This window comes from Lithobates pipiens, unplaced genomic scaffold (assembly GCF_037356315.1).
Source record: "Lithobates pipiens isolate NorthernLeopardFrog02 unplaced genomic scaffold, aLitPip1_a1.2 Scaffold_16, whole genome shotgun sequence".
Lineage (NCBI taxonomy): Eukaryota > Metazoa > Chordata > Amphibia > Anura > Ranidae > Lithobates > Lithobates pipiens.
This window is the reverse complement of record NW_027507748.1, coordinates 626,955,481-626,970,926: the sequence shown is the minus strand read 5'-3', so window position 1 is coordinate 626,970,926 and position 15,446 is coordinate 626,955,481. Positions and strand designations below refer to the sequence as shown.

Genomic DNA, 15,446 nt, shown 5'->3' with positions numbered 1-15,446 from the left:
CCCGCCGCACCCGCCGCAAATTCGCACGGGACCCTTTTTTTGGCCCGCAGCAGAATCGGATCGCATGGGTGTTCACACCATGCGATCCGAGTTTGCAGATCGCACTGCGATATGCGAACTGATCTGGGGGTGTCAGTAACATTTCACTGACACTCCCAGCAGTTCGCATAGGGCAGTGTGAACTGCCGCCGGGAGGCATGCGATGCGGGAACCCGCCGCGGATTCGCGGCGTTTCCGCATCGCTCCAGTGTGAACCCAGCCTAATAAGCGATCATTTTTCTGATCGCCGTATTAGTGTCACAGGTGACGCTAGTTAGGCAGGTAGGTATTTAGGTTCGCCGCAGCTTTTTATAGCGCTAGGGACCCCCATATACTACCGCATAAAGCCCCCTGATTGCCCCCTAGTTAACCCTTTCACCAGTGATCACCATATAACTGTTACAGGTGACGCTGGTTGGTTAGTTATTTTTTTATAGTTTCAGGGCACCCGCCATTTATTACCTAATAAAGGTTTAACCCCCTGATCACCCGGCAGGTGTCATTTGTGACTAATAACTGTTAGGGCAGTTAGGGTTAGCCCCCTTTAGTTCTAAGGTACCCCCCTAACCCCCCCAATAAAGGTTTAACCCCGTGATCACCCCCCGTCGCCAGTGTCACTAAGGCTGGGTTCACATTGCAGCGGTTTATGAGAACGGATGTGATTCGCACCGCACTGCAGTGCAAATCACATCCGATCTCTGTGCGATTCGAGTTCAGCTATACAGATAGTATGGCTGAATTCGTGTCGCACCCGCCGCACCCGCCGCAAACTCGCACGGGACCCTTTTTTTGGTCCGCAGCAGAATCGGATCGCATGGGTGTTCACACCATGCGATCCAAGTTTGCAGATCGCACTGCGATATGCGAACTGATCTGGGGGTGTCATTAACATTTCACTGACACTCCCAGCAGTTCGCATAGGGCAGTGTGAACTGCCGCCGGGAGGCATGCGATGCGGGAACCCGCCGCGCATTCGTGGCGTTCCCGCATCGCTCCAGTGTGAACCCAGCCTAATAAGCGATCGTTTTTCTGATCGCTGTATTAGTGTCACAGGTGACGCTAGTTAGGCAGGTAGGTATTTAGGTTCGCCGCAGCTTTTTATAGCGCCAGGGACCCCCATATACTACCGCATAAAGCCCCCTGATTGCCCCCTAGTTAACCCTTTCACCAGTGATCACCATATAACTGTTACAGGTGACGCTGGTTGGTTAGTTATTTTTTTATAGTTTCAGGGCACCCGCCATTTATTACCTAGTCTCACTAGTGTACCCCTAAATTTAGGGGTGTCTACTTTCTAAAATGGGGTCATTTGGGGGGGGGGGTTTGTGCCATCTTGGCATTTTATGGCCTTCAAAACTGTAACGCCCTTAGAAAGCCTGAAGGCGGTGCTTGGTTTTTGGGGCCCCGTACGCGGCTAGGCTCCCAAAAAGTCCCACATATGTGGTATCTCCGTACTCAGGAGAAGCAGCAGAATTTATTTTGGGGTGTCATTTCACATATGCCCATGGCATGCGTGAGCAATATATCATTTAGTGACAACTTTGTGAAAAAAAAAAAAAGTTTGTAATTTTCCCGCAACTTGTGGCAAAATATAAAATATTCCATGGACTCAACATGCCTCTCAGCAAATAGCTTGGGGTGTCTACTTTCTAAAATGGGGTCATTTGTGGGGGTTTTGTGCCATCTTGGCATTTTATGGCCTTCAAAACTGTAATAGGTAGTGAGAAGTGAACTCAAAAAATTACGCCCTTAGAAAGCCTGAAGGCGGTGCTTGGTTTTCGGGGCCCCGTACGCGGCTAGGCTCCCAAAAAGTCCCACATATGTGGTATCCCCGTACTCAGGAGAAGCAGCAGAATTTATTTTGGGGTGTCATTTCACATATGCCCATGGCATGCATGAGCAATATATCATTTAGTGACAACTTTGTGAAAAAAAAAAAAAAAAAAAAAAAGTTTGTAATTTTCCCGCAACTTGTGGCAAAATATAAAATATTCCATGGACTCAACATGCCTCTCAGCAAATATCTTGGGGTGTCTACTTTCTAAAATGGGGTCATTTGTGGGGGTTTTGTGCCATCTTGGCATTTTATGGCCTTCAAAACTGTAATAGGTAGTGAGGCGTGAAATCAAAAATTTACGCCCTTAGAAAGCCTGAAGGCGGTGCTTGGTTTTCGGGGCCCTGTACGCGGCTAGGCTCCCAAAAAGTCCCACATATGTGGTATCCCCGTACTCAGGAGAAGCAGCAGAATTTATTTTGGGGTGTCATTTCACATACGCCCATAGCATGTGTGAGCAATATATCATTTAGTGACAACTTTGTGTAAAAAAAAAAAAAAAATTTTTTTTTTGTCATTATTCAATCGCTTGAGGCAAAAAAATAAAATATTCAATGGGCTCAACATGCCTCTTATCAATTTCCTTAGGGGGTCTACTTTCCAAAATGGGGTCATTTGGGGGGGTTTTGTACTGCCCTGTCATTTTAGCACCTCAAGAAATGAGATAGACAGTCGTAAACTAAAAGCTGCGTAAATTCCAGAAAACGTACCTTAGTTTGTAGATGTGACAACTTTTGCGCAAACCAATAAATATACAATTATTGACTTTTTTTTTACCAAAGACATGTGGCTGAATACATTTTGGCCTAAATGTATGACTAAAATTGAGTTTATTGGATTTTTCTAATAACAAAAAGTAGAAAATATCATTTTTTTTCAAAATTTGCGGTCTTTTTACGTTTATATCGCAAAAAATAAAAATCGCAGAGGCAATCAAATACCATCAAAAGAAAGCTCTATTTGTGGGAAGAAAAGGACGCAAATTTTGTTTGGGTACAACATTGCATGACCGCGCAATTACCAGTTAAAGCAGCGCAGTGCCAAAGTGTAAAAAGACCTCTGGTCATTTACCAGCAAAATGGTCCGGTCTGAAAGTGGTTAAGGTAGATTTAAGTGTTAGTTAGTTAGGTATATTCACTTTTGGGAGTAGGTAATAAGCGAAGGCTAAAGAAAGGAGATTGTTACCTTTAACTATTTCACGCTCAATATTCAACCATAGTTTATCATTAGAGTATGCAAACCAATGTTTCATCTGGTCTAGTAATGATGCATAATAGTAGAGACGAACATCAGGGAGATTCATACCGCCTTTCGATCTCACCGAGATCATAATCAAAAATGCAACCCTGGGTTTTTCCTTGCTAGAGCAAGTTGTTAAGTTTCGAGTTGACTTCGAGTTTCGAGTTAAAAAAGGTTGCAGGTATTGGGATCAGAAGGGATCGGAAGTAATATAAAATGTTTGGTAGTGTTTGCATCTTGAATGTTGTTTTTCTACTGATCCAGGATAAATAATTTTTTTGGATGGATTGGAGGTCCTGAGTGATTTGATCTAATAAAGTAGGGTAATTGACCTCATAAAGCTTAGTTGTGGGGTAAGTGAGACGGAGTGAGATAGATGGATTATCCCAGTTGTACATATCATATATCGTCAACTTGATCTGGTGGAATATTCATTGGTAAGGCATAGCATTTGCTCTGGTTTATTTTATAATAGGATACTACTCCAAAGGCCTCTAAAGTATTCTTAACTTCACTCAGAGAGGTATCAGGGGACGAGAGTGTTAATATGATGTCATCTGCGAATAGATCCAGTTTATGTTCTATTTGTCCAATTTTAATAACATTTTGGGATTCGTTCTGATGATCTCCGCAAGGGGTTCGATTATTAATGATAAGCGATAAGGGACAACCTTGTCTGGTTCCATTAGATAATGTAAAACTACTTGAAATGTTTCCTGACGTGAATACCTTAGCTGGTGGTACCATGTAAAGGGACATTATGGTTTCATGAATGAAGCCGGAAAATGGAACCCCAATGAACCCTGTTGAATGCCTTCTCCATGTCTAAACCAAGTAGCAGAGAAGGAATTTGCTTGTGTTCTATATGATTGATCAAGTCAATCATTCTTCTAGTGCTATCGGGGCTTTGACAACTTTTAACAAACCCCAGTTGATTTGATTCAATGGGGTAGGGTGTTATTTCTAGTAAGCGGTTGGCTAGGACTTTAGAGTTGATTTTTAGGTCCGTGTTCAATGATGAAATGGGTCTATAGTTGGAAGGTGACATTGGATCTTTTCCTTGCTTAGGAATTGTAATGAGAACAGCTTCAAGCATCTCTTTGGTGCATGCTTGATTATTCGCAGCACAGTTAAACAATTTGTCTTGGTAAGGTGATAAGATTTTACTGAATGCTTTAATGTATTCACTAGATAAGCCAAACCGCTCCTGGGTCTTTATTTGTTGGAAGAAATTGAATAATTTTATTGATTTCATCTATAGATATTGCTCTGTTTAGTTTTTCGAGGGTAGAATGATCTATAGCTGGGAGGTTCACGTTTTCTAAAAATTGAGCTATGTCCGGTGGTTGAGGTTGGTGAACATTATTGTTGTTTTGTATGTTATATAAGATCTCATAGTATTCTGCCAATGTGTCAGCTATACTTTGTGGGTTGTATATGGTTTTCCCTGAGTTATGGTGGACTAATTTAAATTTTTTTTGTTTGTTCTGTTTATGGTGTAGTTGGAGAGCTATATATTTACCCGCTTTGTTCCCTTGTGAATATTGATTTCAATTTCTTGTGGTTGGCTCACTGGAGATCAGGGACCAAGCCGTGTAGGCGTTTTGTGAGGCCGTGGAATCCCGGGAGTTACAGAGCTTCTTCAGCGGGACATGCTTGTCTCCGTCGGCTCCGCACATGCACCCCCCCCCCCCCCGCATTTTCAGAATTTATCATCAAAAATATTAATTTGAGGTTCCAAGCAAATCTTAGCATAGTTGTCCAAAACAAAAAAATTATTGTTATTTCGTGCAGGAAATTAGGCACAGTTGGAAAGAATGACTTTAAGCATTTAGTTAGTATTTTGAATAGCTAGAAGGAATAAGCATTGTGCAGTTCTGATCAATTGCATACATATTCATCACATGTAGGCCAGTTTCTTAGTTTCTTAACATTCTATAATTATATAAATGTTTGCATTCAAATTTCACACATCATTTTTTTTTCTCTGGGGTTGCAGTATACATCTGTCTTGAAATGATTGTAGAATGGTCAATTGTTTGTGATATACTGATATGAGGAGTGTGATAGTCTATGCATGTGTTTTTTAATTACTGTCTATCACAAAATTTATTTTTTATTCATTTTCCGTGTTACTTAGAAGCGGAGATGACCAGGAAGTACTTTTTGATCAAATCTTAATGGGACAAGTGGACTTTCCATCACCTTACTGGGATAATGTGTCTGACTCTGCAAAGGTAACAGGAAAACTAGTGATACTAGAAATCAGAATGTGGTTCATGGTTCAATGGAACTGTGACAGAAGAGTGCAGTACCAATAGGGGAATACAAATATGATTCTCTGGTGTCTTAGCCTATTTTCATATGTAATAAGTGTGACATCCTTTTCCTGTAGAACAGAGGTCTCCAAACTTTCTAAATAAAGGGCCAGTTTACCGTCCTTCAGACTTTAGGGGGACTGGATTGTGGCCATTCGGAGTAGAAAAGGTTCAGAAGACAGCGTGAAAATACAATACCCCAACGTTGGTGTCAGTCGGAACAATTGTACCTCATCAGTGATATGAGTGAGAGGAATTGTGTCCCATCATTGGTGTCAATGGGAGGAATTGTATTCCACCATTGGTGTCTTTGGGCTCCCTCATTGGTGTCATTGGGAGGAAATATTTCCATCACTGGAGTAACTGGAAGAAACTATGCACCATCATTGGTGTCATTGGGAGGAAGTGTGCCCCGTCATTGGGAGGAATTGTGCCCCATCATCAGTGTCATTGGGGGAATTGTGCCCCTGTAACGGGAATTATGGCCCATTGTTCATATCAGTAGATGAAATAGTGTCCCAAGGGCCAAATAAAAGCAAGCAAAGGGCCACATCTGACCCCTGGGCCTCACTTTAGAGACCGCTTCTGTAGAAGGTGTGTAATTATGTCATTGCTTTATCCAGTAGCAAATTTAGAATAATGAATTTCATATACCAATCTTTGATCTTTGAATTTAAAACCAGCAGTGCCTTATCTATAACCACCAGTGAGCCCATAGGTTATACTCTGCTGGCTTCAGATCATAGTCATATAGCATTACTAGCTATAATGTAGCTATAATGTAAATGGCCTTTTAATATGCTTTCAGGCCCCTGCATGCTTTGGACTGCGCCAACACTGTTAAGCTGAGTACAGTACATATTATCCAATCAATAACCCCTACAAGTAGCTGCTGGGGGCTCTGATGAGCCCTAAGAGAACCAATCACAGTTGGTCAAGTTATATTTGTAGATATAATATCCTGTTTCTCAATTTGAAATTATAGAAAATATCTGGTCTTATGGATGATTAATATATGGTATTGTATTATTATGATAGCATAGACTAAAATTATTCATAATGACTGGGACTTTGATACCATAAAGGTTAGATGACAAATGTTTTTGTATTTTTTTTATAGAGGATATATATAGTAAAACAGGATGTTATTATTGTTGTGTACACAGGACAGGTCATGATAGCAGACGGGGTATAATATGATGATAGGGAAAGTATTTTGAAGTTGCTTTAATACCCACCTCTATCTCTCTTTTTTTAGGGACTAATCACCATGATGCTGCAGGTTGAAGTAGACCAAAGGTATTCTGCTCTGCAGGTTCTTGAACACCCATGGGTCAATGTAAGTCCTCAAATATTATACCATGGTTACCATTTTTGAAACACATAAGGCAGGACAGAATTGATATATATGTTTTCTTTGCTCTTACCTTTGTCATAATATGTTGATAAAATAAGAAAATTGCAAATACATTTTTCAAGTTTCACATTGCATAATAAAACTTAGATTTTCTTTGTATTAAAGTGGTAGTAAACTACGGAAATTAAAAATAAACAAAACATATCTTTCTATAGTTTGTACTTGCCTTGATCCAAAGCATCTAGTGTGATTTCTGTCTCCTTTTTCATTTCCCTATTATCTGCATGAGTCACATCTAAGAGCCTATGCTGACACCAGGCAATCCCAGGAGATGGCCCCACCCCCACCCCCCTCAAGCACTCAGCAGGTGATTAACAACCTCAACTGTGCATGTTTCCCTATGAGACTGTGTAGAGGGGGTATGTGTCCATTCCCTCCACCCAGCTCTCCTCTCTATACTGCGCAGTGTGTGACATCATATCCCCACCCTCTGCCTTCTGAATCCCAGAAATGCTGTGTAAAATGTGTGCTTTGGGAGGCTGTAGAGAAGAGAGGGCTGCAGTTAAACAGGTACAACTTATGCAGGAGGTTTTTTTTTTAAATCTCTGTGCTTCTGCAGAGGTTAGTCACTTCAGTGGATAAATGTAAAGGGTTACAAACATTTTATAATAGCTTGAGAATTGATTCTTAGATTTTTTCTTCCTTAAGCTAATCAGTGTAAAAAAAAAACATAACTCACTTTAAACACATTTCAACCTTCAAGGGTGGAAAAACTTTCATGGAAAAACTATAGCAAATAAACAAAATAAAAAATATACAATAAAATTGCTACACGAACCATAGTGCAATCGAATGATATTAAAGGTACCTTTCCTTTTCTTTTCAAGCTGCAGCTGCTGTAATTTTCTTTAAAATTCAATACAATATGGCAACCTGGCAGCATGCTGTACACAGTTATGCCGCGTACACACGACCGAACTTTCCATCAGAATAAACTCTGACAGTCTTTCCAACAGAGGTTCGACAGAGTTCCGCTGAAACGGACTTGCCTACACACGATCACACCAAAGTCCATTCGTTTAGAATGTGATGAGGTACGACAGGACTAGAAAAGGAAGTTCAATAGCCAGTAGCCAATAGCTGCCCTTGCTTCGTATTTGGTCCGTCGGAATAGCATACAGACGAACGGTTTTCCAGATTTATATGTTTTACATGTTAACATGTTTTATTTCTAGGTCCGTCAAATTTTTGAAAATAAAAGTCAGATAAAGCCCACACGCGATCAGAATATCAAATGAAATTATTCTGTCGGACCTTTTTTGCCGGAAAGTCCGGTTTTGTGTACACGGCAGTAGTGTACAGAACGCCCCTTGAAATGGAATTTCCTGCTTGTGTAAAGAACTCTGTACAAGTCAGATTTTTAGTATAAGTAAGATTTTGGGCATCCTTGGCAACAAAGATGTAATTTTTGATGAGATACTTCCTAAAGGTTAATCACTTCTAAAGGGATGTAGACACTGCAACACATAAAGTGCACCAGCTGACTAAGATTAATTAGTTACTCCCATTCAGAATCAGTATCCAAAGACACAAATTGGAACAAACAGTTTTTTCTTCAGCACAGAAATAGGTAGTAATCTACAACAAAGCTTATTAAAATCCATGCAATATACACAGAACACTGTTTTTAGATCTCAATATCAGATTATACAATTTTGTTAATGTATTTAAAAATCAACATTTATCTATTTAGCATTATATTTTAAATTTTAAGATTACTAATAATTACAATTGACCAATTTTGTGATTGTATACCAGTATATACAGCCACTGCACTAACCTGCACATTAACAGTAATAACACTTGTGTGCTAAAATTATTAATTTATAGTTTATTATCTGTTGTGTTGAAATTAATTGCTGTCAATGACTATCTACACTGATATAAACTTTCTAAATTTGATTTAAAATGCTAGGTTATAAAATGCATAACAATAAAACCATTGCGTGTTAAATTTCAAAGTTTTTCATTACAAAACTTAATTTGCTTGCTGAAATAATTTGCACTCAGTAGAAAAAGATGAAAATCAACGTACCGTATTTGTCTAGCCTTAATTTGCAACTTTTAAAATAAATCTGCACTCCTTTTTATTTTACCTGACATTTAGGCACATGTTGTAATCCAAATCAAATCATAGGACATTTCTCTTCCTGAATATTCGTAAGAGTACATCCATCGGGAATCTGCAAGTCTGTTGGATTTTTACGCTCTAATTAATGAAAACCCATTGTAATCAATGTTATTTCATAAGCTGTTTGTTTAGACAGCTGTTTTTTTTTTTCTTCTATTGAGATGAAAGACCTTTCTAGCAGATCTATTAATCAGCTAGCAACACACACATAAAAAAGCATTTTAACAAGCCCTAGTTAGATAAATCAATGGGGTTAATTTGCTGAATTAATAGAGAATGTTCACTTTTGTAAGTATGGTGAAGCTGTGTATTTTTCTTTTGAATGCCCAATTACATGCAAGGGTAATAAAAATAAAAATACATTTAAAAAAAAGATTTTGTTACATTATTTACAAAAACAAAACTTCACCCCGTACACTTAGCTAAGTTAAAGTGTATCTAAAACAAATGGATAACATCCCTGTTAGTATAGTTGGGAATAATACTTTATTTACCTCAATTGTGAAAGTGTTTGGAGCAGCCTTTTTCAACATTTTCACCACAGAGGAACCCTTGAAATAGTTATCTGGTCTCGGGGAAACCCTGCTGAAAATTAGAAGTCTACAACTCATGGTGCAATAGTGTGATGGTCAGTGGGAAGAATGGACCTTACACCTGTGGTCATTGGGAAGAATTACCTCCTTACAGATAGCTAAAAAGATCAATGGTGTCATTGGGAACTTATCTGAGAGGCAGAAATTGCCCAATGCTGAAGGAACCCCTAGCAACCTTTAGAGGAACCCTGGTTGAGAATCACTGGTTTGGAGAGAAGTAGATCCATCATCTTTCTAACTTAAAAAGAGAGAGAGAGGGAGATAAAAAAAAAAAAAAAAACGTCTTGTTTTTTCAAACACAACTTGTGTTTTGGGAGATTTTCCCTCTGCTCCGATTCAAGCGAATTTTTTTTTAAAATGTTGGAATTCCTGTTACTATCAGTTCCAGAAATGATGGTCGCCAGGGCATTTAGGGGTGGATTTGCTAAAAACAAATAAACTGTGCACTTTGCAAGTGCAGTTACACCAGAGCTTAGTAAATGAGGTAAAACTTCACTTTGCAAAGAATGAAGAAGACAAAAAAGGTTGACAGCGCTCGGGAACTGAGCTGAATTTGATGGGTAATGGCTGCAATGATCCACATGTATACTCAAAAAGGTTGCTGGCTATTTATTCCAAAGGTTAAAACAGTACAAATTGCCTCTGTTAGCCATTTTCCAGTGACTTGACAAAGCATGCAAGCGTGCAAAATCGGTAGTCATGGCAACAGATGCCTTGATCCACATTGGCCATGGCTGGTTCCTTCTCTGACTCCTCAGTTCCAGCTTGTCTTCGATGATACACCCTTCCTTTGATGCTCACCATGGAGCTGTTCCCCTGGACACAGTCCGTTGCTTGGCTCTATTCACATCACCAGTGTCAGTGACACCATCTTCCCAGCTCTACACACCACACACTGCAACTGGCGTGTCCTTGTGGCTTTCCATGGTCGGTGTCCCTTGGTTGGTTGTCCCGGCCGGTCCTAGTAATCCATCAGTGCCTTAGCCAGCCTTACAGCCTTGTGATAACATTGTCATTCAAATTTGTACTGTTTTAAGCTTTGGAATAAATCACCAGCAACCTTTTTGAGTATACATGTGCCAATAGTGTAGTTGCCCTTGCAGAGTGCAACTACACTTGCAAAGTGAAAAATCTATTTGCATTTAGTAAATAAACCACATTGAGTGGGTTAATCTTCATATTGGGGACACAACAGCAATAAAACCCTACCCTATCCAAAATGTTAAAAAAAACAATATATATATATATATATATATATATATATATATATATATATATATATAGGATTTTCCTTTAGATACACATCAACGTTCACTTTTAAATTGTATTTGACTTTAAATTAAACGTTCTACTCTTCTAGATCGGTCTATATATGTTACTGCTGAATCTGTCAGTGTTCATTTTTTTCGAATATAATGCTATGTCTATTTTTACCACTTCAAGACCAGGCCTATTTCTGGCATTTGTGGTTTACAAGATAAAATCAGTTTTCTATAAAATTACTTAGAACCCCCAAATATTATATATTGTTTATATATATATATATATATATATATATATATATTATATATATATATATATATATATATATATATATATATATATATATATATTATATATATAGTATATATATTTTAGCAGAGACCCTAGAGAATAAAAGGCGGTCATTGCAATATTTTATGTCACACTGTATTTGCACAGCAGTCTTTCAAATGCAATTTTTTGGGGAAAAAATAGACTTTAATGTATTTAAAAAAAAAACTAAGAAGTGAAGTTAGCCCAATTTTTTGGGATAATGTGAAAGATGATGTTATGTTGAGTAAATAGATACCTAACATGGTACTTAAAAACCTCCATAGGCGACGCTTTAAAACATTTTTTACGGTTACCTTTTTAGAGTTACAGAGGAGGTCTTGTGCTGGAATTATTGTACTTGCTCTAATGATCTTGGCGATACCTCACATGTGTGATTTGAACACTGTTTACATTTGCGGACACGACTTAGGTATGCGTTTTTTTCGAGTGCGAGCAGGGAGGCATGGGGCGCTTTAAACATATTTGTTTTTGTATTTATTTTATTTAATTTTTTTTTACATTGTCTCTTTAAAAAAAAAAAACACTTTTATTGCTGTTACAAGCAATGTAAACATCCTTTATGACAGTAATAGGTGGTGACAGGTACGCTTTACAGAGGGGTCTGGGGTCTAAAGGACCTTTTTTTTTTTAAATGGCGCGTTGGCTGCCGAGTAAACTAGAAGTGATGGTGGTTTCTACATCCGAGTCACGATCAAAGACAAATCTGGCTTTGTTTGGGACTCTGGCTAGCCGGCTAACATGCCAGCTGGTGGCTTGGGTCTCCCGGTGGGACAGGAGACCCGGGCACAGCGGCGGAAGGCAACTGGGGGTGGAACGTCCCCTCCCGCTCCTTGTAATAAATGTTGATTGGGTATTCTTTACAAAGAATACCACATTCACTAAACTCTGGAGAAACTTAGAGCAACTGCTCTGGCAAAGTGCACATTCTATTTGCCTTTAGTAAATCAAACCCTTTGTCACCTTGCCCATTCAAGGCAACATGACAGTGTCTTTATTATGGGTCCCCTGTTATATTCATCATGTCAGCTCTTCCCTATTGCTCCCATTGTTCTGTTTGGCGACAAAACCTATTGCTTCTGGGTATGGCAGAGCATGTAACATTGTCCCCTGTGTTCACAGGTCTAGTGGCCAATCCCTAGCCCTGAGCACTGTCAAATAACCTAGCAAGGAGTACTACCTTTCCCCATAGCTTGAGCTAGAGGCCCTTTGCAAAAGCATTTGTCCTGAATGGTCCATGCAAGTCAATTTGTCCTCAATGGGCAAGGTTTAATGAATCGCTAAATATAAGCAACCAAACTGCTATTTACTCACCAATCCCATCAAAAATTATTAAAAGAATTAAAAATATATATATATATGTGCATTGTTTCATAATTGTTCCACAATTCTTTGATTTAGCAGCACACAAGACAGAATCAACAAAATTATAATAACTCTTTCTATACCTGTAGGATGATGGTCTCCCAGAAAATGAGTACCCACTGTCAGTGGCTGGAAAGATAAAGAAGCATTTCAATACAGGTCCAAAGCCAAACAGCACTACTGCCGGAGTCTCCGTCATTGCAGTAAGCATACCAACACTACATGGCCTTTCTATAACTATTTTTTTTTCTTTTTACAGCTTTCCTTAATGTTTTGTAAATTATATTTTTTTCTTTCAAAGTAACAGTTATTTCTTTCTTTTCATTTAAAACTAAAATTTCTTACATAATGTCACTGAGCTATGGGCATGCAGGCAGCTTATACTATACTAATTATGGACTCAACTTCACAAAGAGTCTAAAAGAAAAAGAAACTGCCTGGTTTGCCTTCAGCCACCAATCAGATTTGTCAATTTTTGGTGGAGTGGGTCTGTCTCTTTGACTGGGCAGGTCAAGCACAATCTTTCTGCCAGATTTTATTTAGCAGCAGCTTTTATAAGAGCGTAGATTAGAGCATAGACATTACGATGTTCTACACATAGAGGTGGATTCTCCATAGGAGTATATGGAGAAATTCAGTTCAGCAGATGTGGGCATAATCATGGCTGAAAATGTCAGTTTTCCAGGGTCCAGGTATGGAATCAAAACCTGCCACATTCTACCAAAAACAAAAATGGTGTCATAGGTGAAGTTGCCTTTTAATATCCTGCATTGATAGCCAGTCCTTAAAAGTTATTTGATAATGTTTTTTGCCATTGATTATATAATAATATTTCAGAAATGACAATACTTTCATTTATAAAGGACTACATTGTTAAATAAATTATTTAAAAGTGCTTATGATAAAATAATATTATTATTATTATTATTATACACAATTTATAAAGTGCCAACAGTTTGCAGAGCACTTTACAATGTAGAGGGGGGACAGCACAATTACAGTACAGTTCAATCCAGAAGAGACAGGAGAGCCCTGCTCCTAGAGCTTACATTCTAAAGGGAGGGGGTGGTGGTACAAAGGGTAATAGATGCGGGGAATGATTTGATTTGATTTGATTTTGATAATATTATAATAGAATAATATTTAAAATGACACCTTAGCTGAAAAAAGTTCTCCAGGTTAGTTAAAGTAAATGTATTGATAAAACTTTTATTTTGTTCGTTTTGAAAAGGGTGGGGAAGGAATAGAAGAGGTTTTTATTGCTACCTGTGCCTCTTTTATGGAGTTTTATTCTCTTTATTTGTCCTGGTGACCATTATCACTAATACAGAAAGTGATCCTAAATTTTTAGGTGTCAGCAGAACAGGAATAGAAGGGAAAACTTTCAACAGGGACACTTGTTCTGGTGACAGCCGTCATGATGGGGAATTCCTCTCAGTTTGTTTTCTCTCGCTTCCTTTCGAACTTCTGGGACAGGAACTAAAGGGACTTCTCTACGAAGGAAATGAGATAGCAAAGAAATTAATGGATGGGGATTTTAACCCTTTCCCATTTTATCCAAAACCTGAAAAAAGTTTTGGCTATACATACACTTTCATTACTATCCACATCTTTGCTGATTACTTTCCTTTTGGAAGAGGCTGGGGGGTGTGATGCCTGAGCCCCTTATCTGAAGTCCCTTGCACTGTCAGAATGGTTGTCAGGAGAGGTGTTGCCATAGTCACTAATTTTAGTGCCTATGACACATCCCTTTAAAACTACCCCGCACAATCCACATTTCCCCAGTGAAAGTTACCAAGCTGTGTGTAAGTAAAGGAAAAAATATATCTATCTTTCCTCCAAGAGAGAGGATCAGATTAGCATATTTTGTTCCATGGTCAAGTACAAAAGAGCTAAAATCCTCTAAAAAGATTTAACCATTTTTTAATAATGTAACTAAGCCCAATGCTTTAAAATAATCATCAATACCAGTAACCCTTTCACATGTCATTTTCCAAGTTCCAGATAAAGGCTTATGTAATTAAAGAGAGGAAAGTGCAGAAACCCATATTAAATAAGACCAAATAATTAAAAAGATGTTCTCCCTAACATATGACTTTACAGGGGTTCACACATGTATACTGTGCTGTTGGGATTATAGAAACCATTCTGTAAAAGCAATGCATTTTATTTTTATTATGAAGTGGCTTTAGACGCATGAAATATACCTGTTCTCATTCTTTTATTTTTCGTTATTGCTTAAGTGGTTGGCTTTCTACTTATCTTAATACTATGCACATCTTCTTACTTGCATGCTTCTTGGTGATTATTCTTTGCACACATACACATTGCATACTCTCTGCTCATTGCTCATATGTATTATGTTCTCATTGCTTACATGGATAGTGACTGAAAGCAACAGCACTCTATAGCGTATCAAAGGACCGCCAGCACGCTTGTCCATGAGAGGGTTTGGGCACTTCCTAACAAACCAATTACGCATTTCTTTTTTGTGTTATTATTATTTGCTCTTCTCTAGCCACTGGAGTGCTGTAACAAAGACAAAAGTTCTTTCCGAATACTAATGTTGGACGTTTTATTGATTATGTGTTTCGTAAATGCTTACCTATTTTAGGTGGACAGCTTATTATCATGATTTTAATCTGGATGCATTTATTTATACTTGTGATTCACCTGTTGTTGTTTTACTGTTGTATTATTTAAATGCTAAATACTAAGACCACTGACATCTACACCATGTAAGCAATCCAATAATGTTTCAAGAATTTGACTTCCCCTTGGCTGAAGCAGTTATAATATTTCATAAAACTGATTAGGATACAGAGTTACTAGATCCTACTGGCCAAATACAATGGCACATGATCTGGTGGAAGGCAATCACATTCTAAAGAGTGGTCATGATATGCAAAGTGGTCAC

The 15,446-nt window shown here is 38.4% G+C and overlaps 1 protein-coding gene and 1 long non-coding RNA gene across 4 annotated transcripts in view; one reads left to right on the top strand and one right to left on the bottom strand.

The window, feature by feature from the left end:
- DCLK1 (doublecortin like kinase 1) overlaps positions 1 to 15,446 on the top strand; it is a 551,424-nt gene that overhangs the window by 469,501 nt on the left and 66,477 nt on the right. For all 3 annotated transcript variants that reach the window (XM_077484138.1, XM_077484139.1, XM_077484140.1), the window contains 3 exons: positions 5,253 to 5,349; positions 6,689 to 6,769; positions 12,619 to 12,732. In XM_077484138.1, the coding sequence (XP_077340264.1) occupies positions 5,253 to 5,349; positions 6,689 to 6,769; positions 12,619 to 12,732 (292 nt within the window). The remainder of the gene's footprint in view (positions 1 to 5,252; positions 5,350 to 6,688; positions 6,770 to 12,618; positions 12,733 to 15,446) is intronic.
- The window catches only part of LOC143983958 (uncharacterized), a 141,534-nt gene that overhangs the window by 80,369 nt on the left and 45,719 nt on the right, over positions 1 to 15,446 (bottom strand). The gene's annotated exons all lie outside the window — the stretch shown is intronic.